At 46.3% G+C, this 23,148-nt stretch overlaps 2 protein-coding genes across 2 annotated transcripts; both read right to left on the minus strand.

The window, feature by feature from the left end:
- Positions 1–1,035: 1,035 nt before the first annotated feature.
- On the minus strand, positions 1,036–2,515 carry LOC123082469 (two pore potassium channel b). The gene has a single exon (XM_044504799.1). The coding sequence runs from the start codon at positions 2,414–2,416 to the stop codon at positions 1,316–1,318; it is 1,101 nt and encodes a 366-aa protein (XP_044360734.1). The 5' UTR covers positions 2,417–2,515; the 3' UTR covers positions 1,036–1,315.
- An 8,492-nt stretch (positions 2,516–11,007) lies between these two features.
- LOC123082470 (protein VAPYRIN-like) lies at positions 11,008–13,132 on the minus strand. Its single transcript, XM_044504800.1, has one exon. It carries the CDS (start codon positions 12,754–12,756, stop codon positions 11,098–11,100), a length of 1,659 nt encoding a protein of 552 aa, XP_044360735.1. The 5' UTR covers positions 12,757–13,132; the 3' UTR covers positions 11,008–11,097.
- Between the last annotated feature and the right edge of the window lie 10,016 nt (positions 13,133–23,148).

Raw genomic sequence — 23,148 nt, forward strand, 5'->3', positions numbered from 1 at the left:
CCAGAGGCGTCGGATACCTTACTAGAAGCACTGCAAAGTGCTTCCATTGTTGAAGAACACCGTACCCTCATGGCCGCTAAGAGAGGGTTCGGTCCGCTAAGAGCGGACTGGCCGAAGCCTGCACCAGCCTTTTGACAGGCTTTGAAGTATGCGACGTAATTTATGCAAAAAGAGAATATCATAGTATAGACAATAGCCCCTGAGAAACTGTCCGGTGCTCTAAAAGAGAAGTCAGACAGATGATCAAATAATTTTCGCACGAGACTAACCAATATATGTCTATATGAATAAGCAGATGTCGATGCTGGCTACGACCTCTCATTCTGCCGAAGTCTCTAAACTGAAGCAGTGTTTGGAGCAGGCCAAGGAAGAGCTCGGCCGTATGAAGAAACAACTGGAGGACAGCAAGGTATGCAATGATCTATTCTGATGTAGAAAGATATGAATTGAGTATGTTTGATCATACTATCATGATATTTCGTAGGAGTTGCGACCGAGGTGGAGACCCTCAAGAAGTCGTTGGCCGAGGCCCAAGAAAGAGTGGCGAAGGAACAAGCCGCCCATGAAAAGTACGAGGCAAGGGTCGGGGAGGTCCGGCAGGAGCTCCAGGATGCCGCAAAGAAATGCGAGTCCTTGGAGCGCAAGATTTCGGACCAAGAGTCCGAACTTGCTAAGGCCCACCAAAGCGCGCAAGAGGCCCGAGTCGAAGCCCAGGGTGCCCTTCAGGAGATCCAGGAAGCCAGGAAAATCACGGCGGGTAAGGCCTTTATTATGCAGAGCAAGTTTGTGAAGAAAAGGTACCTCTTACTGACCCGAATTTGAAGTTCTCCAGGAGTGTTTGCGGATCTACCGCGCAGTGTTGCTGATGCAGCGGAGTTCTTCCGAGCAGAAGAAGGGAGCTTAATGAAGAAGCTGTTCTGGTTGCAATACCTTACGCCAGAACATCCGGTGCCCTTTAGCGACCTGAACTTTTTTTTTTTGCCTTAAACATGAAGCTATTCTGTATTCTTCTAGACAAGCGTACTCTGGTTTTTCTCCCCGTTTATTGGCTATCTGGCTGATAAATTTACAACTGGAAGTATTTTTTTGCGGGGAATTTAGGACTTTATTCAACCATCAATAGCTCCTACACGACCATTTGCAACTTGAGTAGCAAAAATGTTGGAAGCCTCAATGATAGAAAATGTGTACTCCGCACGTTTATACACCTGAAAATACACACCATTTTCCACCACTTACTTGGATTCTTCGACAATGACCTCTTTGTCGGCTCCCCAAAAACCAATACTAAATGCTAAGGAAATGGTCCAACAAATCAAGCGGTGGTGGGCTGCGCAACGGCGAGGTCAGAGGGCGACAGCGTGCCGTTGTGGTCGGCGTCGAGCATGTCGAACTCCTCCATGAACTCTGAGATCTCCTCCTGGCTGATCTTCCCGAGCTCCTTGAGCTTGTACAGCACGAACTCCGCCGCCCCGACGCGCCGGTCACCGTCCAGGTCCGCCGCCTCCAGGTCGGTGTTCGTCGTCCGCCGCGTCAGCACCCAGCGCGCGAGCGCTCTCTGCCGCCGCTCCGCGTACAGCTCCGCCACGTACAGGAAGAAGAGCGCCACCACCACCGTGCTCACCGTCACCCACACCGCCGCGAACGCGCGCCCGGCCGACGACGTGAAGCTCCTGTCGCCGTACCCCAGCGTGGTCACCGTCGCGCACACGCAGTACAAGGCGTCCACGGGTCGCATCCCTTCGCCCTTCCACAGCACCAGCGTCCCCGACGCCACCGACGCCGCCAGCAGCGCCCCGGCCGCGTACAGCTTGTACCACGTCTTGTTCATCTCCATGGCGCGCAGCTCCCGCGCCGGGTGCTTGCCGTTGGCGTGGACCGCGCGGAAGACGAGCGACTCCTGCTTCTCGACCAGGTAGTCGGCGGACTTGCTCAGGGAGGTTCCAACCACGGCGACGCCGCCGAAGGCAAAGGCGCTGGCCAGCAGCTTGCCGGTGTCGCTGGACGGGACGAGGTCGCCGTAGCCGACGGTGGTCATGGTGACCACGCAGAAGTAGACCGCGTCAATAACGCGGCTGCCGCTGCGGTGCCCGGACATGTGGTCCATGGCGAGGTAGAAGGCGGTGGTGCCGGCGACGACGTAGGCGAAGAGGAGCAGGCCCACCAGGCGGAAGCTCGAGCTCGGGCGGCCGCTCTCGAGCACTTCCTTGGCCGGCGAGGCCGCGCTTTCGGTCCGACTGGCGTTGCCGGGGGGAGTAAGAGGGCGAGGCTCTTCCAACGCAGCAGGGTCGGCGGAAGGAGCCGTCCGGCAGCGCCGAAACCTCTTGACCCCGTCCGGCGGCTTCTGTCGGATGGCACCAGCCGCGTTGCCGTCGCCGCCGGATAGCAGCGGTTGTTGAACACCACCGGCCACCATTCTAGCCGATGGGCGATGGAGTTGCAGCAGCTAGCGATGCAGATATGTGCAGATCAGAGGAGAAATGCGAGCCTCTTCTTGTTCTCGATGACTCCACGTGTGGAGTGTATCGCCGTACAGGTGTAGTTTACAGGTGCGGGTTATGCCGCGTGGCTGCCTGGTTGCCCTTGAGTTTACTGCCTCTCTCCACCTGTAAAAACAAGAGAACATTTGTTCACTTTGACATTTTCTTTGAAAAAACTTTCAAGATATTCACCAAATATCATGACACATCATGTCACTACAAAGAACATCGTAGGTTATTCGAAATTACTTAAAAAGGTCGTCATATTAGCCTGCTGAATAAACGTACTAAATGTGGTATTCACACTCTGCTGAGATTTGGGCTACCATTAGTGGCTAAGGCGTAGCCCAAACCGGTGAAAATCATTTCAATCCCTTTGGAAAAACAAAAGAAAAGACAACAATGTTTCATTGCAAGGAGTGTGAGTGCTTGACTCGAAGTGCCTGATACGCTCTGCGTTCACAGTGGTGTTGCCCAGATCTGGATCTGACGTCATGTGCTCGCCACGATTGTCCTAGGTGTCTCATGGTGACATGGTTGAGATGCCGAATGAAAGCCCCGCGCCTTGGCGTCGATGGAGGTGACCACCGCGGGTGCCGCTCATTTATTAAGGACGTCGTTGTGGTTCTCCTCACCGTGTCAGACTGTCAGGGTTTCACGTGAAAACCCTTGTCCGTCTAGGACTCAGCAGCGGCCACGCTCAACGCTGTTTTTCCTTTTAAGGATGTTGTCGTGGAACTTAGGTGTTCTAGGGCCTGTTTGGTTTAGGCCAGCGCCCGGCATGCCAATCTGACTGTATAACGAAGCCCACTAAACAAGCCCATGTTAAGGTCAATTAGGGCATCATGGGTTCTCAAAGTCTGTAAGTTACCTTTCATGGAGAGTCTAGGTATGCAAACCATGGCGCCGCCAGGATCTATAGCTACCGTCTGCACATCGCGCTAGAATCGATCTAATTGATTCTTGCTTGCTGCCGCCGCCGCCGTGCTTGCCTAAGGCACTATACCACTATCTATTATGTCTTCGTGCTAACTGCTAAGCAGGCTGCTGATCATGCCGACGTGCTGTGACATAGAGTCCGCCGATCCCCACATCTATACTTCTCAAGGTACGCCCGTATATACTGGCAATGGTGTTTTGTACGGATGATATCCTACTAGTATATAATTCCTATGGACTGCAATATACTAGTATGTACAATGGAATCATCAGATGCCTTTCTTTTTCATTTTGTTTGATGTGGTTTTGTGATTACAACCTGCAGTACTTCTCCTCTTCTACAGATGTCAATGTACGAGCTAGTCTAATCTTGCATAAAATAAGGTGCAATGCATACTAAGCTATGCCCTTGTTTAAGAGCTTTTTTACGGTGCATCATACTACCCATTATGATGGGTAGTATTTTGGTAGATCCAATGGTCAGTATAGATGGGTCAAATTTTCCCTCTGGGACATATTGGTAATTTCTGTTTAGAGATAGATTTCTTCTTTGTTAGTTCTATAATCACAATTAATGATCTAATTAATTAAATTAACCCATTCGATCCGGCACGGAGGCACGGGCGAGTGCGTCTGCGACCTCGTCGCCACTGTTCCTTCGGGTTGCCGGAGCAGCCCCGCAGGTGAGGCACAAGGTGCGGATCCAGCGCAGGTAGGCTATGAGATGAGCCTCCTGTCAAAGCAGCTTGTCGCCCCAAGGAGGAGCAGAAATGTGCTGGAAAGACGAACGGAGAAGGCCTACTGTATTCCGTGCCCATCTTCGATCCGCTCATGGAGCTCTGCTCGCCACCATCGGCCTTGTAATCACAAACTGAGTTGGGGCAATAAAGAAAACCACCGGAGATGATGCGTGCCCGTGGCCATCAACAAGCTCTACGTAGGTGTGTTAGAAGAGAAATCAGCGATCTGATTGTTGCGTACTTGCATACGTGTGACGTGCATGCTTGTGTATCCGGCTGGCCGGCGGTGAGTCTACTAGCGTAGCTTTTCTAGGTCGCTGTGTACGTCCGGTGCAGGCCAGCTTGGAGCATGAACCAAGATCGTCAACTTCGTTTCATCGTCTTCATCGTGCGTCGCCGACCGAAAAGTATTAGATGGTGTGGACTGCGCCATGGCGGGGAAGAAACCTGCTTGCGTGATTGATAAACATTAGAGTACCCAAAATACCCCTAACTAGTCAATATACTACCGAAAATCTGTTGTAGTATTGTCTTATCTAGGCCCTTCAAGCCACATAAATTAACAGCCCAAATTGATTTGATGCACCGTAAAAGGTCTCTTGTTTAACTTTGTTTAAGTTGTTGGTAAACCATAGGGCTAATTTCCATCTAACAGAATGTATCATTTTTATATTTGCAAACATATATTATTTTGCTTTGATGTCAATGTTAGATTAAGACTTTATGTAGGGGGGCAATACGGGGTGAATGTGCATATAACTAGTTAGGGTCTTGTGGCGCAACCGGCTCCACATCTTTCGACTTACAGATGCATAGCATGAATACTGACATTGCACGGACATAGGGACACCTTGTGATTTACACCAACGTGTCTACTTTTTTTTTGTCTCATTATTTTCTTCGTCCCCCTCATACTAAAATCCTGGCTCCGCCCCCGAAGAAGAGCATGCACAACTATAGCTTAAACTGACATTACACTGATTAGGATCGAAGATTACACAATAAAGACATGTACATCCATGGTGCAGATTGATTTAAGCAGCCTTTCCCGTACTTATTAGCTGTGATGCTCACTTGCTCAGCATGGCCTGGTAGAGCTAGCTCGTACCATGCTGCCATTGGCAGTGAATTAAGCAGGCAGCTGCATCCACCATGTGGTTAACAACTGAAAGCCATATCATATTGGACTATAGGAGTAGCGTATCGCGACAGGGGAAGACGGACTAGCTCCATATGTCTTGATGTCAGGGCAGCTTACTTGGTGATCTCAACGTCAGTGACTGATTCTGTGTTGATGGTGCGCAGCTACTTAATTAGGAGGTATGAAGCATAGCTTAGTTTGCATAACCAGTTGGTTACTGAATGTGCTGAACATCAATTGCCGTGTCTAACTGGCCAGTCGTTAAAGATAGTACCCTGATTCGCATTGACTTACAACTTGCTCTTTCTCTTGACAGTCCTTCAGGTCTTACTCCCTCCGTAAACAAATATAAGAGTGTTTAGGTCACTATTTTAGTAATCTAAACGCTCTTATATTAACTTACAGAGGGCATACTTCTTAACTTGCCATGTTATTGAACTTGAGAGTTTTCTTTTTAATGGTTGACTTGGAGATTGAGCATATGTAGAACAGCAAGCAGTTGCATGATGATGTGTTTAACTTTAATTTCAAACAGGTAGAATAGAATTTTACATGGAAATGCAGTAAGCATTGTCTGTACAGCAACATGCACTTCATCAAAATGTTGGCAAAATCTTTAGCCTCGCAAGGGCATCGTGTGATCAAGTTTATTACCACTATACAATGAGCTTCACATGGATGGCTACTAGCTTTACCATCCTTCCGAACGTACAAACTGAACTCTTTCTGTCTTACTTAAGACACACAGCCAACTGAACGTACAAGCAAAGCAACAAACACCCAAATGCCCAAATACTCAGTCAACTAAAGCTACATCCCGATGGTTTCTGGACCTAGACATCATTATCTGCTTACCCAGTTGTCTGCAATTGGTTAAACCATCAGATAACTTCCTCGACAAAGAAAGATACTAATCTGAAAAGGATGCTCGGACCAGTTCATCGGAAATCTTGTCTCTAATCCGGCTCAAGAGATTTTGGTTTTTACATGTCTGTGATTTGGGAAGGAGGTTTGTTTGCGATTTACGAAGGAGATTATTTAGGAAGAAGATGTTTTTTAGAGAAGAACATTGAGGAAAGAGATGTGCATTTTATTTAGGAAAGGAGATATATATGCAGGGATGATGTATCAACCATGACGACGACGCACAAACTTCCTTTTAATAGTACAAAAGATGTGCAGATGTTTTTCATATTCTCAAACTGTAGGGACCAAAAATATCCCCGTTTACAATGTTGCCCTAAGTTAAATAGGACTAATAGACTAACTTACACATCACATCGGGTACGTTGACCTTTGTTGTGCACAACCGAATCTAGACATTTCACACTCTGACACATCACATTTGAACACAAGTTGTTGTATGGCAGGCTACTTCCTGAGAGAAAAAGCGACGTGATACTTGAATATCCACCAAGCATACTAAACAAAGGACTTTATCATGCATGTCACGCCTAGGCAACAAAATCATGCGTTCATTGTTACTTGTCTAAGCTCTAGTGCAATAGTCGGTAGACGAATGCATTACATTTGGAAGCACAAACAAGAGTCTGTGTGTGAGAAAGACCATACATGCTGATGGGGTGGCACATTAGACTGTGAAGTTTAGTTTTGATAATAGGTCAGAGGGTATTGTGTGTGAATTGTGATAGTTTACTGCCCTGCATGGCGAATGCTATTAGGAATTGTAATGTCATTTTAATTACTTAATAGTATATGAGAGGTGTTTTAATAAAAAAATATGCTCATGAGTTTCCCTCCAACTTACCTGCAGATGTGCAACAGACACTCCAAATTAATGTGATATTCACACTCTGATGAAATTTGGGCGACCATTAATGGCTAAGGGGTAGACCAAACCGGTGAAAATCGTTTCAACCCATTTGGAAGAAAAACAACAGCGTTGCATTGCAGGGAGTGTGAGTGATTGACTCGAAGTGCACCTGGTACGCAGCCAATCAAGGACACAAATAAGGTAGCTGGACGCACACATACGAGCTTAGCAAAGCAAGAAGAGCTCTATAGCACACGCACAACTATAGCTTGATGAACTGACATTACAATGATTGTGATCGAAGATTACACAATAGCGACGTGTACATCCATGCGCTGATTGAGTAATCAGCCTTTCCCCTACTTAGTTGTGATGCTCACTTGACTTGATCGGCATGGCCTGGTACGGCTAGCTTGTACCAAGCTGCCATTAGTAGCCAGGTGGTTCACAGCTGAATGAAAGCCGTATATCATCGAAAATGCTCTTTAGAGCTCGGGCTCCATGGAGCCTGAGTTTGACTTGATCAAAATTCAAATTTTCACGTTTCAATTTTTTTTGAAAAAAATACACACATACTTAGAGACATAAAGCATATGTGTGTAAATTTTCAGGACGAAACACTTTAAAATGAGTGCTACACAAAAAGAACAAATCTGAGGCTTTTTAGTAGATGCACTATTCATTCTCAAAGTCCATGAATTTGTCTTTTTTGCACAGATCGCATTTTAGGGTATTTCATCCTCAAATTTTACATACATACTCATAACATCCTTGTTTACTTGTATGATTTTTTTAAGATTTTTTTGAAACTGAAAAGTGTGAATTTTGAATTTTTCAAAAAATCCGGCCTCCATGGAGGCCGAGTCATATAGGAGTATATGCGTCTCACTGGTCATCTAGTACGGATATACGGACATGACAGTGTCACCTATCGCGATAGCGAAAGATGAGCAGCAGAAGAAGGGAACTCTAGTGCTGGCTCCATATGTCTGAATGTCAGGGCAGCTTGGTTGGTGATCTCAATCAACATCACTGACTGATTCAGTCAGTGTTGATGGTGTGCAGCTGCTTAATCAGGAGGTGTGAAGCATAGTTTAGTTTTGCATAACCAGTTTGTTACTCAATGTGCTAGGCATCATTTCCCATGTCTAACTAACCGGTCATTGACAGTCCTTTAGTTCTTCTTACTTCTTAATTTGCCATGTTGTTGAACTTGAGGGTTATGTTGGCTGTCATTCTTAAAGGTTCACTCGGAGATTGATTTAGCATATGTATGCACAACAACAAACACGCAGTTGCACGATGATGATGTGTTTAGTTAAGGTTAAGCAAAGCAGTAAATGCAGCAAGCATTGGCTGCACTGCAACTTGCACTTGATCATGAATGTTGGTAACACTAGTTTGTCTGTTTGTTTGTTTAAAAAAAAGGAGGAACGCCCCGGCCTCTGCATCATGTGATGCTGATAACACTGATGACGTACCGAGTTCTTATCTGCTAAGGAGAAATCTTTAACCTCGCAAGAGAATCGCGTGATAAAGTTTATTATCACCGAACACAATAAACTTGTCATGGATGGCTGCTAGTTCTATATATCATTCTTCCTAACGTACAAATTAAGCTCTTGGTATCTTACTTGAGATGCCCATTCCCATTGCAAACGCCCAAATGCTCAATCTATTGAGGCCAAACTCGGATGGTTCTCTTTATGGACAAAACCAAACTTATCTGCTTACCCAGTCCTTTGCAATTGGTTAAGCCATCAGATAACTTTCTCCAGAAGGGAAGATACTGACCTGAAAATGACGTGTGGACCGATTCATCGGTATAGTAACTCCGGCCCCTGATTAGACTCAGAAGGAAGAGCAAAAACCATTACTACTTACTAGCAAACGGAATGCCAGACAATGTGCTGCTATGCCAGTAGGATAAGTGACGTGTCTAAACGGTGACAAGCATAAAACATTGTACTTACCTAGCAAAAATTAAAATCAGAGGAAGGATGGCAAGATAAACATGACTTCTTCCTCCCCATTGTAAAATCCAAGCTCTTGGCTGGCACTTGAAGAAGGGGCAAAAAAGCAAATCCACCTACCTTGTAAATGCAGCAATGAGGGAGGATGCAACCAAAGCAATTTACAGCACCGGATCATCATAATTTCCACAAGGACCGACTGTTATTTTTAACTAAACGCCGGTGAGGCTAGCAATGTGTCGAGTAATTAACCGGTAATTAGTCAGGAGCCATAAGTAAACGACAGGCCATTTTGATTTGCTTGTCCGTTTGGTTGGAGGGTGGTTTGTTAATATGGCAAATGCAAGAATTCTGATCAAGACATTGTGCTGTCCTATATGGAAGGTTTCATGGAGAGGTGGCACATTTTGTTTGTCATTATTGTGCCATTTTCTTAGATGCAGAGGCAGGACAGTCCAAGAAAATGTGGTATTACCCTACCATTCCAAGTAAATTTGCATGTGCCACCTCTAAACATTCAAATAAGAATTTGTTTTGTGTGCCCGTACTACACATGGACAGACAGGGCGGGGTCAGTATCTTCCATGCTAAGCGGGTTATTCTCATGATGGGTGTTTATTCGCTTGTCATTGCACGAGAGAGGCTGATAATTGGGATGCCCAGTCCTATAATCAAAATGAAAAAAAATAATATAATGAAACAAACTCTCGTAAAAGATAATATGGTGACCACCTTGCAATAAAGAGTGCTTTGATGTAAAAAAATGCCCTTCTCTCGGCTAAAAAGAGACCACTCTTCCCAGAGCGCACGACACACCACGTCTTCTGCACCCTGCTGCCGCCCCCACCGCTCCACCTCCGCTGCTCCACGGACGCCCCCGCCGCACCCTGCTGCCACCCCCGCCGCTCCACCTCTGGTAACTAATCACATCATTTGTAACACAGACATCTAGCTCTATGACAACTCAAGAGGAAATCCTAGTTCACTTTGTCGTAGGCTTTTTCAAAATCCAATTTCAAAATGGTCTCAACTTGTTCTTTCACGCGTGTGTGGTACAAATTTTCATGCAAGGACAAAAGACCATCCATGATGTTCATGTTTTTGATTAAAAAACACTTCATAAATACTAAAAAGCTTGTCAGCATACGGATCAAGTCTAAGGTCCAGAGTTTTAGTAATCCACTTACAAATGCATCTAAAAGAAAGTGGGTCCATATTGTTGAATCTTATCAGCTCCAAAAAATTAGGTAAGAATGCTATCACACCGTATTTCAACCTATGAACAATCAAAATTCCAGAATGGAAGGAATTAGATACATGTGTAATGTCAAGCTTGACAATGTTACCAACTAGCTTGATAATTCAATGGGGGATATTATATGGGCCAGGAGCGCTGATTTGACAGTTAGCAATCACATTAGTTTCTTGATTGTTCGTCCTGAGTACCTAAATCGATCGTGGGGTCTAGATCCACTTACATATCTCCTAAACTGTCAATTTTGAAAATCAAATATTATCCAAGTTGTACGTACAAATTGTCTCCTTGCTCCCCTCAACTCTGTTTATCCGACCTCCCTTCTTGCTGGCATTCTCCATCAAGCTCCGGCACTGCTCGACCAGTCATGGGATTCCATTTTCTGTGTTAGTATTGTTGTTTAAAAATAGCACAAATCTGGTGAAAATAAAACCGTCGGTGCAAGCCTCTTAACCTGAACCCCAGAACTGATGCCATCAGCTTTTTTCTAAAAGCAATTGGGGAGGTAATACCCTTCGCTGTTCCATTAGCATAAACCAGAGTTCAAAACATGATCCAAAGTAGAGCTAAAGAAAAGCATCATCTTATTGCAACACGAGAGCAATGAAACCTTTGAACAATTCCATTTATACAAAGTGTATACATTACACTAGAGCACCACGGTAAAAACACATCGCTGCCTTGAAAACAAATTAAAAATCACCATTTCACCCGACTAATCACAACTTCCCATGCATTTTCTCTCGAGGGGTCATTTCATTTTTTTCAACCAAAACCCCCAAAGTTTAGCAACCGCTAGTGGGACCACCCGACGGTGACCGTGGCGGCTTCGAACCCCTCCTTCCCGCCACCGAACCGTATGGCGCCGCTGCTCCCCTTCCTCCCCCTCCGCCGCCTGTCCATGCTCCCGCCCTTCGACACCGCCGGCGACGCCTTCTCGCCGGCACCCTTCCGCCCGACCCCGCCAGCCTTCTCCAGCAGCCGCACCACCTTGGCCTTGCCCGTCACCGCTGCGGATGCCGCGGCCGACCTTCCCTTCGTCGTCGCTGCCCTGGCGTTGGCCCCGGCTTTGAGGAGGATGTCCACCACGTCGGAGCGCCCCGCCTCGGCGGCGCAGTGCAGCGCCGTGTAGCCCTCGGCGTCGCACGCCTCCACGTCGACGCCCCGCTCGATGAGGTCGCGAACCGCGTCGGCGCGCCCCTTGAACGCGGCGCGCATTAGCGGCGTCCACCCGTGCGCGTCCCGCCCTTCCACGGACGCGCCGCCGTCCGCGGCCCGACGGACGGCCCGGGCCTCGCCCTTGCGCGCGGCCGCCAGGATGGCCTCGCCGAGCCCCAGGAAGTCCATGATCCGCCCGGTGTGGCCCTCCTCGGCCGCGGTCTCGTATGCCGTCTTCCCTTTTGCGTCGCGCACCGAGGCCGTGCCGGCCACGCCGTGCGCCAGGATCAGGCGGGCCACGGCCTCGTCGCCCCGCCTCGCCGCGGCGTGGAGGGCGGTGCCACCGTCCGTGCCGCACCTCGCGTCGGCCCTTGCACCTGCCGCGAGGAGCGCCTTCACCGCTTCCCGCCGGCCACCCTCCGCCGCCAGCCGCAGTGGGGTCTTGCCATCCCTCCCCGCCGCGTCGATGGATGTGAAGGAACCGGAGAAGGAAGCGGAGGAAGAGGAGCCGGGAGAAGCAGACGCAGGCTTTCCAAGAAGCAGCTTCAAGACATCGTCGTGTCCCGCCGCGGCGGCCACGTGGAGCGCGTCGGAGCCGGCGTGCTTGGCTCCATTGGCGAGGAGGAGCTCCGCGATGAGGCACTCGCCGGACGCCGCGGCGATCTCGAGGGGTGTCCTCCCGCGGCTGGGCTTGTCGGCGTCGGCGCCGTACTCGAGGAGCACCTGCACGATGTCCGCGCGGCCGAGGCCGACCGCGAGGTCGAGCAGCGTGCTCCCGGACTCGTCCGCGGCGTCCGCGGCGCGCCACGCGGGGTCGCTGCGGTCGAGCACCTCCCTGAGCGCCTCCACGGCCCCGGTGGCGACGAGGCGCGCCGCGACCTCGGCGCCCACGAAGGACGCCCGGATGCCGCTGTCGACAAACACCTGCTTCTTCCTCGCGGAGAACCACTCAGGGTTCACGGAGTCGAGCGCGGACACGGGCTCCCTGACCGAGGCGCCGGGCGCCACCACGCTGTGCAGCAGGAAGGCGTCCTCCCCGCGGCTGCCTCCCCCGCCGGGCCCGTCGGGCGCCTCGGAGGCCATGTAGAGCACCTCGACGGTGACCGCGGCGAGCGGCGCCAGGACCCCGGTGTGCGGGCGCACGGCGAAGCGGCCCCTGACGGCCGGCTGCAGGCGGAAGGCGACGGGCATGGTGTGCATGGCGTTGCGCAGCGTGAGCTCCCCCCTGGCCGGCCGCCCCGGCTCCACCCGCACCACCACCTCGTTCGTCGGCTCCGGGATCACCAGCCGGTCCATCTCGCCCCCTTCCCTTACCCTTCACGTGCTCTCCTCGCTTGCTGGCGTAGATAGAGCTTCTAGCTAGCAGCAGGAGGCTAGTGCAAGCAGCAATGGCGAGTTGTTGGTGGAGGTTGTGGTGGGGGAAGAAGCCATCAAAGGGAGTGAGAGCAGTGGAGGGGCGTTATGTAGGAGCCAAGGACGGCCGGCGCGGCGTGTTGGCGTGCCACATGGCCGGTGTAAACAACAAGGCGGACTTGTTCTATATGCTGGCCGCCTTGGCCGCGGGCATGCGCCATTCGCCATTGTTTAATGACGGCGAAGGTGGAGTTTGGTCCGTAGGGGCAATGTAGATGGAGATGGGGAGGGTCCGAGGCCGGAGCGTAGCGGCGGAAACTTCCCGGCTGCCTTGCCCGTCGCCGTCTGCCGCTCGTCATTCTAGGCCATCCATAAACTAATGATATGAACAAAGCAGATGTGATTGGCTGGTGAAAATTATCATCAGATTTCCATTCAAATTTGTTGTGTAGCATGTGGCAGTTTGACAGCAAAAACAGTTAAATTTCCTGTGAGATGAGCTATCAAATTTGCTGTCGCATTTAGAATAATTTGCGTCCTTCATTTTGTGACAACTATTTAGTACCAGTAGTAGTTTTAGACTAGCCTCAGTCCTAACTTACAGCATGCCTGAAAAGAAATAACAGTACGTTCTACATTACTAGTGCCATTCAGAGTGTGAAACTCCAGATGCTCCATAAGGATCTATGATGGATATTCCTTGTCAGGAGAAGGGATTACTGCACAAAAAACTTGTTTTTGTGCTGGCATATAGATGCTCTACATCTGCAAGGGAGCATAAACAGGATAATTCACTGTCCCTGAACTGTTATTTTTTTGAAAATGGAGGTATACCCCGGCCTCTGCATCATGATGATGCATGCGGCCCTTTTATTAAAAATGCAGGAAGTATCATCATAAATGTCTTACAGCTCGCAAACGGAGTAAAGTCATAGCACAAAGATCTGAAAAAAAGAAAGGGCCTAAAAACAACCGATACGGTGATAATAAGGACAAGCTCTCTAGCCCTCTATCCTGTTATGTGAACGCCATCCGAACCGGTTGAATATAGTCCGAGTCACCATCTCTCATTGGTTGCACCCAGTAACCAAAGGCATCAAACTGGTATCTGAACTGTTAGCCCATTGTTTTTACTGAAAAGAACTAGAATCAAAAGCATCAAACCTTCCTTGGTAGTATCTCAGTCATACTAATAATCCAAGTAAGGTCTTTCAATCATGTCGCTGTAATGCTGCTTCTTGGCCAACTTTGCTGCCTGTATGTCTGTGTGTCAATTTTTTTTTTTTGAAATAGAGAGTTGTATTAATTAAAGTAGAGAAACATAGTTCGTACAATCGTGCAAGGCCTCACTCAACACGCAGGTTGGCACAGAGCCTTGCATAACCCCACCACGCAACTCTCTACGCCCCAACTGGGCAAGACTATGAGCTAACCTATTGTCCCTTCTATCTACTTTGCAAACTTTTACTTCTCTGTTCCCTTTCATGGCTTGAAACTCCTTTACAATTGTTGCAACCTCCGATCTATCAATAGACGAGAGGATAAGCGCCTTTGTCACCGAGCTGCAATCTGTCTCGATGATTAAGGGTAGATTCGTCGCCGACATTGCCATCCTTAGTCCTTCTAGGCAAGCCATGGCTTCCGCGCAGTCCGCTCCATTGCACCGCGGTATATAATCCCAAGCTGATAAGATAATTCTTCCATCATGATCTCGAATCACAGCTCCCCAGGCTCCACTCCTATTTTCCTCCAAAAAACTTCCATCAACATTGACCTTAGCCCATCCGAGCTCTGGCATTGTCCATCCTTTTTCCTTTGTATGATCATGTTGTTGCACTGATGGCAAGTTAACCATCGGACTTTTCCCTTTTCGATCTATCTCAGAAGTTCCCTCCGCAATCAAGCGGATGTTTGCAAGGTAGTTTTGCAGAAAACGAGCAGAGTGGGAAATTTTCGCTTTACCTTTTGCGAAGATCGCGTCATTTCTATGGTGCCAAACACGCCACCAAAATAGCATAAATTTTTGTTTCATATCTTCACTCACCTTATCTAGCAAGATTAGGACCCAATCCCTTCCAGTATATTCTACTTCCTGCTCAGGGGGCAGGTTCCATGCCTCCTTGAGTTCGTGCCACAAGGCCCTTGCAAATGTGCATCGATGTGCCATATGGAAGCCTGTTTCATCCTCGGCCCCACATACATTACAAATCGGGGTGAGGCCTGGGATGCGACGAAATCTATTAGTTTGAACCGCCAGTGACTCCGATGCTAGTCTCCATGTAAAAATACGTACTTTTTGGGGTACATTTGTCTTCCAGATATTATTCCAAATACTGCGATCTCCTTGGGTATTGTGGCTGGACCCAATCACCCCAGAACCCTTTTCGTCCATGGCTAACCGATATGCGCTACGAACACTGAAAATTCCATTTTTTTCGGGCTGCCACGCAATATAATCCTCATCATCATAATTTGGTAGTCGGATACTTAAAATATCATTTGCGTCTTCGCGTGTAAATATACGCATGATGTAGTCCTCCTTCCAAGCGTGACTCTCCTGGTCGATGAGGTCTGCTACCCACCGAGTTCGGGACCTTGTTGGGTTCATGTTTATTTTCATGTTTCCTCTCGGGATCCAATTGTCTCTCCAAATGCGAACACTATTTCCGTTGCAGATGCGCCAAATACATCCTTTTTTAAGGAGTTCCAAACCATGCATGATGCCCTGCCAACCCGGCGACGCATTATGAATAAACGCCGTGTCTAGCAGATCAGCCCCATGGTAATATTTTGCCTTAAGTACTCTCGCGCACAAGCTGTCTGGATGTGCAATCAGTCGCCAGGCTTGCCTAGCGAGAGAGCCTGGTTAAAAACTTTAAGATCTTTGAATCCCATACCTCCTTGGCTTTTACGTTTTGTAAGTTTCTCCCAACTCAACCAATGGATACGTCGGCGATCTTCATCATCTCCCCACCAAAAGTCTCTGGTCATGTGCATGAGCTCCTCACAGAGGGTTGCTGAGAACTTGAAGACACTCATTGCAAAAGTGGGAATCGCTTGGGCCACTGATTTAATTAGTGTCTCTTTAGCTCCACTGAAAGAATATTTTTCTGTCCAATCATTCATTCTTTTCCTCGCTTTATCTTTTGTGTGCTTGAATTTCCCTTTTACCATACGTCCTTCTGGAACCGGCAAACCCAGGTATTTCTCCTCAAAAGTCACCGTTACTACATTCAGGATATTTATTACGTCCTGTCCATCTTCTTGTGAGCATTTGTTTCCAAGGAGCAGGGAGCATTTAGATGGACTTATTAGCTGTCCAATGGCTCTCTCATAGTTGTCCAGGATGTTCTTTACCTTATTAGCCTGATCGCTGTTAGCTTTAAAAAATAACAGGCTGTCATCCGCGAATAAAAGGTGTGAGATACCAGGGCTTTGTCTACAAATTTTCAGCTCCTGTAATTCACCCGTTTCCACCTTACTCTGTATTAGCCGTGAGAGCCCATCAGCGACAAAGAGAAAGAGATAAGGGGACATTGGATCTCCTTGTCTCAAACCACACGTAGGCGTGAAGCTTTGCAGCAAGTTCCCGTTGAAACGAACAGAGTATTTTACTGTTTTCACACAAGTCATGATCCATTGTATCCATTTTTCTGCAAAACCTAATCTTTTCATCGCCCCTTCAAGGTAATTCCAGTCAACTCGGTCATAGGCCTTTGCGAGGTCTAATTTGTATGCACAATATTTTCCTTTTGCGTCAGAACTTCTTTGAATACTATAGATACATTCAAATGCAATCAGAGCGTTGTCCGTAATCATTCGCCCTGGGATGAAGGCACTTTGCGTTGGGGCTATCAAATCATGAAGCAGTGTGTCTATTTTGAAAGATGGTCACCAACCAAACTGGTATTCTGAATTTCAGACCGTCTTTAATCTATGCCACGACGCAAGCCTCTGTTTCGAGAGAGACATGATCAGTCTACTTCTGCGCATAGTGTTTCCTTAGAAATCTTCACGACAAGTAAATAAATTTATTTCAACTTCGGTACGCGCTGGTACTCCATATAGCAATGTTTCAAGTAAGTAAAACTCTTAATTTATTTCTTGGACTGTCCTGCCTCTGTATCTAAGAAAATCGCACAATAATGACAAAATATGTGCCACCTCTCCCTGAAACCTTCCGTATACGACAACACAATGTCTTGATCAGAATTCTTGCATTTGTATACTGTACATACAACGTGAGCTACTCTACATGACATCATCCAAAAGATCAACGAGTTCGTCGCCGAACAAGTTCTTATACATCAACAACTAAAAAGGATATAAACATAAGGAGGAGCAGGATCACCACTTCCGTGCCGGGCCTTTGCCCTTCCGATTCCGGAGTGCGCGTGCGGGCCGCCTGCGCGGGCATTAGCACCCACCGCTGTCCACGCGGAGGAGTGACCGTCGGGGGAAGGGGACGACGCGGGGGCGGTGTTAACTGCGCCGTCCTACCGTAGCTGAGCGCGGGCCGGGAGGGTCCAACTCCAGCGTTCGTGCTGCGGTGGCACTACAGATCCGGAGCTGCCCCGGATGTCCACCTTGGACTGCTCCAAGGCAATGCGGAGGGCCAACTCTTTATTGGAGTCGAGGTCGGAGCTCGACATTGCTCTGGATTGGATCGAAATGCGGGGGTGGAGAGGACAGGACGAAGCGAGAGAGGCGAGTGGAGTGAGCTCGGGTTCGAAGCTGAAAGTTGGATTAGGGATTTTGTGGGAAGCTGTGGGGTCGGTGGTGGGCGAGCCTGTCAGGCGGACGCGCCCGGGCCGCCCCATATCCGCCCTAGATTTGAGCTGGATATGAGGGGCGCCGGACAGCCCAGGCGTTTGAGGCCGGTTTAAGGTGTCTGGGTTGGTTGATTTTTGTGACCGGTCAGTGACAGGTGTTTGAGATGCATTTGGGGTGCCCGAGTGTAGATACTCTAATAGTGCGATTTTCATACTCTAATTTAATTTATGCACGTACTGTATAATGTATGCGTGTATACATTTTCACCCATCCAACATGCCAAAAATATCCATGTAAAAAATGACTAAAATATAAAAACAAAAAATAAAAACACATACGATAAAAAAACAAATAATGTGTGACGGGCTTCAAGCCCAATAGGAAAATCGAATTACCCCAAGCAGGGGCTAATAAAAAAATTCAGCCTAAGAAAAAAATTGTCTTACCCCATACAGGGGCAAGTCAAAAAAATTAATTGTTTTTGCTGCCAAACTTCCACCTGCCATAGAAAAGTCAGCCTAAGAAGCCATAAAACAACGAGAGAAAAAAACAGCACAAATCTTGACCCAAAAAAAAATCAACAGTCAGAAAATCGACTTAGCCAAATTTTAAAATCAGCAACTTACATATAGCTAAAGTGGTAACTATTACTACCTCAGTCTTAACTTACAACATGCTTGAAGAGAATAGTAGATTACTACTACTGCCATGCAGTTCCTTCAGAGTGTGAAACTCCAGATGCTCCAAAAGGATCTATGTATATGCCTCTAAAAAATTAAGAGAACAAATAACTGCACGGATTTTGATTTTTGTGTTGGCATGTGCTCTTCGTGTTAGAGAACATAAACATGATAATTCACTGTCCCTGAGCAGTTAACCCATTATCAAAAAAACTAAAATAGAGAACATCAACCCTTCCTTGGTAGTATTGTATACGTCATAATAATCCAAGTAAGGCCGGTCAATCATGTCACTGTAATGCATCTTCAATCTCTGGTAACCTTGATGTCTGTCTGTCTATTTTGATGGTCACCAACCGAATTGGTATTCTGAATTTCAGACCGTCTTTAATTTATGTCATGGTACGAGACAAGATCAGTCTACTTCTAGATCTGCATAGTGTTTTCTTAGAAATCCTCACAAGAAGTTAAATTCTTTTAAAGTTCGGTATGTACTTGGTAGCAATATTTCATGGGTTTCCCCTCTTTGTAAAAAACTCTTAACGTATTTCTTGGATGGTTCTGCCTCTTTGTAAGAAAATGGCACAATAATGACAAAATATGTGCTAGCTCTCCGTGAAACCTTCCGTATAGGACAGTAGAACGTCTTGATCAGAATTCTTGCATTTGTCATACTAACTAACCACCCTCCAACCAAACGGACAGGCAAATCAAAACCGCTTGTCGTTTACGTATCAATCAGGTGGATTACTTAACGTTAATTACTTGACACATTGCTAGCCTCACCAACATTCAGTTAAAATAATACTCACCCTTGTGGAAATTATGATCTGGTGCTGTAAATTGGAAATTGCTTTGGTGGTATCCTCCCTCATTGCTGCATTTACAAGGCAGGTAGAATTGTTTTTTGCCCCTTCTTCAAGTGCCAGCCAAGAGCTTGGAATTTACAATGAGGAGGAGGAAGTCATGTTTATCTGTCCATCCTTGCTCTGATCTTAATTTTTGCAAGGTAAGTACAATGTTCTCGGCTTGTCGCCGTTTAGACACCTCACTTATCTTACTGGGATAGCACATTGTCTGGCATTCTGTTTGCTAGTAAGTAGTAATGGTTTTTGCTCTTCCTGCTGATTCTAATCAGTGGACGGAGTTACTGTACCAATGAATTGGTCTACACATCATTTTCAGATCAGTAGTATCTTTCTTTCTTTCTTTCTTTCTTTCTTTGTGGAGAAAGTTAGCCGATGGCTTGACCAATTGCAGAGGACTGGGTAAACAGATAGGTTCCGGATTTGGCCCTAAAAATAGATTGAGCATTTGGGCGTTTGCAATGGGAATGAGCATCTCAAGTAAGATACCAAGAGCTCAGTTTGTACGTTAGGAAGAATGATATATAGAACTAGTAGCCATCCATGACAAGTTGATTGTGTGTGGTGATAATAAACTTTATCATGCGATTCTCTTGCGAGGTTAAAGATTTCTCCATAGAAGATAAGAACTCGGTACGTCATCAGTGTTATCAGCATGGCATGATGCAGAGGCCCTCTTTTTTTAAACAAACGAACTAGTGTTACCAACATTCATGATCAAGTGCAAGTTGCAGTACAACCAATGCTTGCTGCATTTGCTGCTTTGCTTAACCTTACTTAAGCACATCGTCATCGCGTAACTGCTTCGCTCCTTGCTGTTGTACATACATATGCTAAATCAATCTCCATATAAACCTTTAAGAATGACAGCCAACAGAACTCTTAATTTTAGCGACATGCCAAATTAACAAGTAAGAAGAACTAAATGACTGTCAAGAGAAAGACCAAGTTTGCGAGTCAATAAGAATCAGGGTACCATCTTCAACGAATGACCGGTTGGTTACACACGGCAAATGATGCCCAGAGCATTCAGTAACTAACTGGTTATGCAAAACTAAACTATGCGCCATGCTTCCTAATTAAGCAGCTGCACAACATCAACACTGACTGAATCGGTCAGTGATGTTGATTAAGATCACCAAGCAAGCTGCCCTGACATTCAGACATATGGAGCCAGCACTAGGGTTCCTTCTTCTTCTGCTCATCTTTCGCTGTCGCGACAGGCGACACTGTGATGTCCGTATATCCGTACTCAATGACCAGTGAGACACATATACTCCTGTATGATATGATATATGGTTTTCATTCAGCTGTTAACCACCTGGTGGATGGAGCTTAACTGGCTGCTAATGGCAGCTTGGTACTACAAGCTAGCCGTACCAGGCCATGCCGAGCAAGTCAGGTGAGCATCACAGCTAAGTGGGGGAAAGGCTGATTACTCAATCAGCGCATGGATGTACACGTCGCTATTGTGTAATCTTCGATCCCAATCATTGTAATGTCAGTTCATCAAGCTATAGCTATGTGTGTGCTATAGATCGAGCTCTTCTTGCTTTGCTAAGCTCGTATGTGTGCGTCCAGCTACCTTGTGTCCTCGATTGGCTGCGTAGCAGGCGCACTTCGAGTCAATCACTCACACTCCCTGCAATGCAACGCTGTTGTCTTTCTTCCAAAAGGGTTGAAACGATTTTCACTGGTTTGGTCTACGCCTTAGCCATTAATGGTCGCCCAAATTTCATCAGTGTGAATACCACATTAATTTGGAGTGTCTGCTGCACATCTGCAGGTAAATTGAAGGGAAACTCATCAGCATGTTTCTTTTTAAATTAAAACACCTCCCATATACTATTAATTGATTAAAATGACATTACAATTCCTAATAGCATTCACCACGCAGGGCAGAAAACTATTACACACAATACCCTCTGACCTATTATCAAAACTAAACTTCACAGTCTGATGCGCCACCTCATCAGCATGGTCTTTCTCACACAGACTCTTGTTTGTGCTTCCAAATGTAATGCATTGCACTAGAGCTTAGGCAAGTAATTAACAATGAATGCATGATTTCGTTGCCTAAGCGTAACATGCATGATAAGTGCTTTGTTTAGTATGTTTGGTGGATATTATTCAAGTATCACGTCGCTTTTTCTCTCGGGAAGCGGCCTGCATACAACTAACTTGTGTTCAAATGTGACGTGTCAGAGTGTGAAATGTCTAGATCCGGCTGTGCGCAACAAAGGTCAACGAATCCGATGTGATGTGTAACTTAGTCTATTAGTCCTATTATTTAACATAAGACAACATTGTAAACGAGGATATTTTAGATCCCTACAGTTTGAAAATATATATGTTTACAGAGGAGTACTATTAAAGGGAAGTCTGTGCGTCGTCTTGATACATCCTCCCCGCATAAATTTCTCCTTTCCCATATAAAATACGTATCTCTTTTCTCAATGTTCTTCTCTCACAAACACCTTCTTCCTAAATAATCTCCTTCCTAAATGACAAACATATCTCCTTCCCAAACCACAAACATGTAAGAACCAAAATCTCCTGAGCAGGATTAGAGACAAGATTTACCGATGAACTGGTCCAATCATCCTTTTCAGATTAGTATTTTTCTTTGTCGAGGAAGTTATCTGATGGTTTAACCAATTGCGGATGACTGGGCAAGCAGATAATGATGTCTAGGTCCAGAAACCATCCGAATGTGGCTTCAATTGACTGAGCAAGTGAGCATTTGGGTGTTTGCACTTTGCAGTGGGGATGTGCGTCTCAAGTAAGACATAAAGAGTTCGGTTTGTATGTTTGGAAGAATGGTAGAGCTAATAGCCATCCATGTGAAGCTGATTATGTAGTGAATATGCTTTTAAATGTTAGTTTTAGAAATATTTCAGCACCTATCGAAATTACTGAATTTCAGTAATTTCGGTTTGCATTTCGGCCAAAGGACTGAAATGCTCACTTGAAATTCAAAAAAGTATTTGAAAAAATCAAAAATGTTTTGAAAAACATAGAATTCATGTGTACAACTAAAATGACTGAAATATTTTGACCAAAAGGTAAATATTTCAGTGCCTATTGGAATTATTGAAATTCAGTGATATTCATCGAAATCTGACTGAAAGTGAAAACCAAAGAACTTGATCACACGATTCCCTTGCGAGGCTAAAGATTTTGCCAACAATTTTTATGAAGTGCATGTTGCTGTACATACAATGCTTACTGCATTTCCATGTAAATATTCTACCTGCTTATCAATGAAAAACCAAGCAATTGTTGGATCCTTCAAAACAAAAAAAGCTTACTGCATTTGCTGCTTTTCTTAACATTAAACTATCACGCAACTGCTTGCTGTTCTACATATTCTCAATCTCCAAGTCAACCATTAAAAAGAGATCTCTCAAGTTCAACAACATGGCAAATTCAGAAGTAAGAACTAAAGGACTGTCAAGAGAAAGAGCAAGTTTTAAGTCAATAAGAATCAGGGCACTATCTTAAATGAATGACCAGTTAGACACGGCAATTGATGTCCAGCACATTCAGTAACTTAACTGATTATGCAAACTAAGTTGTGCTTCACAGAATCAGTTAGTGACGTTGAGATCAGCAAGTAGCTGCCCTGACATCCAGACATATGGAGCTAGCCCGTCTTCCGCTGTCGCGATAGGCGACAGTTTCATGTTGGGACATTCCGTATATCCGTACTTGATTGACCACTAAGACGCATATACTCCTATAGTCCAATATGATATGGCTTTCAGCTGTTAACCACATGGTGGATGCAGCTGCCTGCTTAATTGACTGCTAATGGCAGCTTGGTACGAGCTAGCCGCACAAGGCCATGCCGAGCAAGTAAGCATCACAGCTAATAAGTACGGGGAAGGCTGCTTAAATCAATCTTCACATGGATGTACACGTCGCTGTTGTGTAATCTTCGATCCTAATCATTGTAATGTCAGATTAAGCTATAGCTGTACATGCTCTTCTTGCTAAGATTGTAAATATATGTG

This window comes from Triticum aestivum, chromosome 4A (assembly GCF_018294505.1).
Source record: "Triticum aestivum cultivar Chinese Spring chromosome 4A, IWGSC CS RefSeq v2.1, whole genome shotgun sequence".
NCBI lineage: Eukaryota > Viridiplantae > Streptophyta > Magnoliopsida > Poales > Poaceae > Triticum > Triticum aestivum.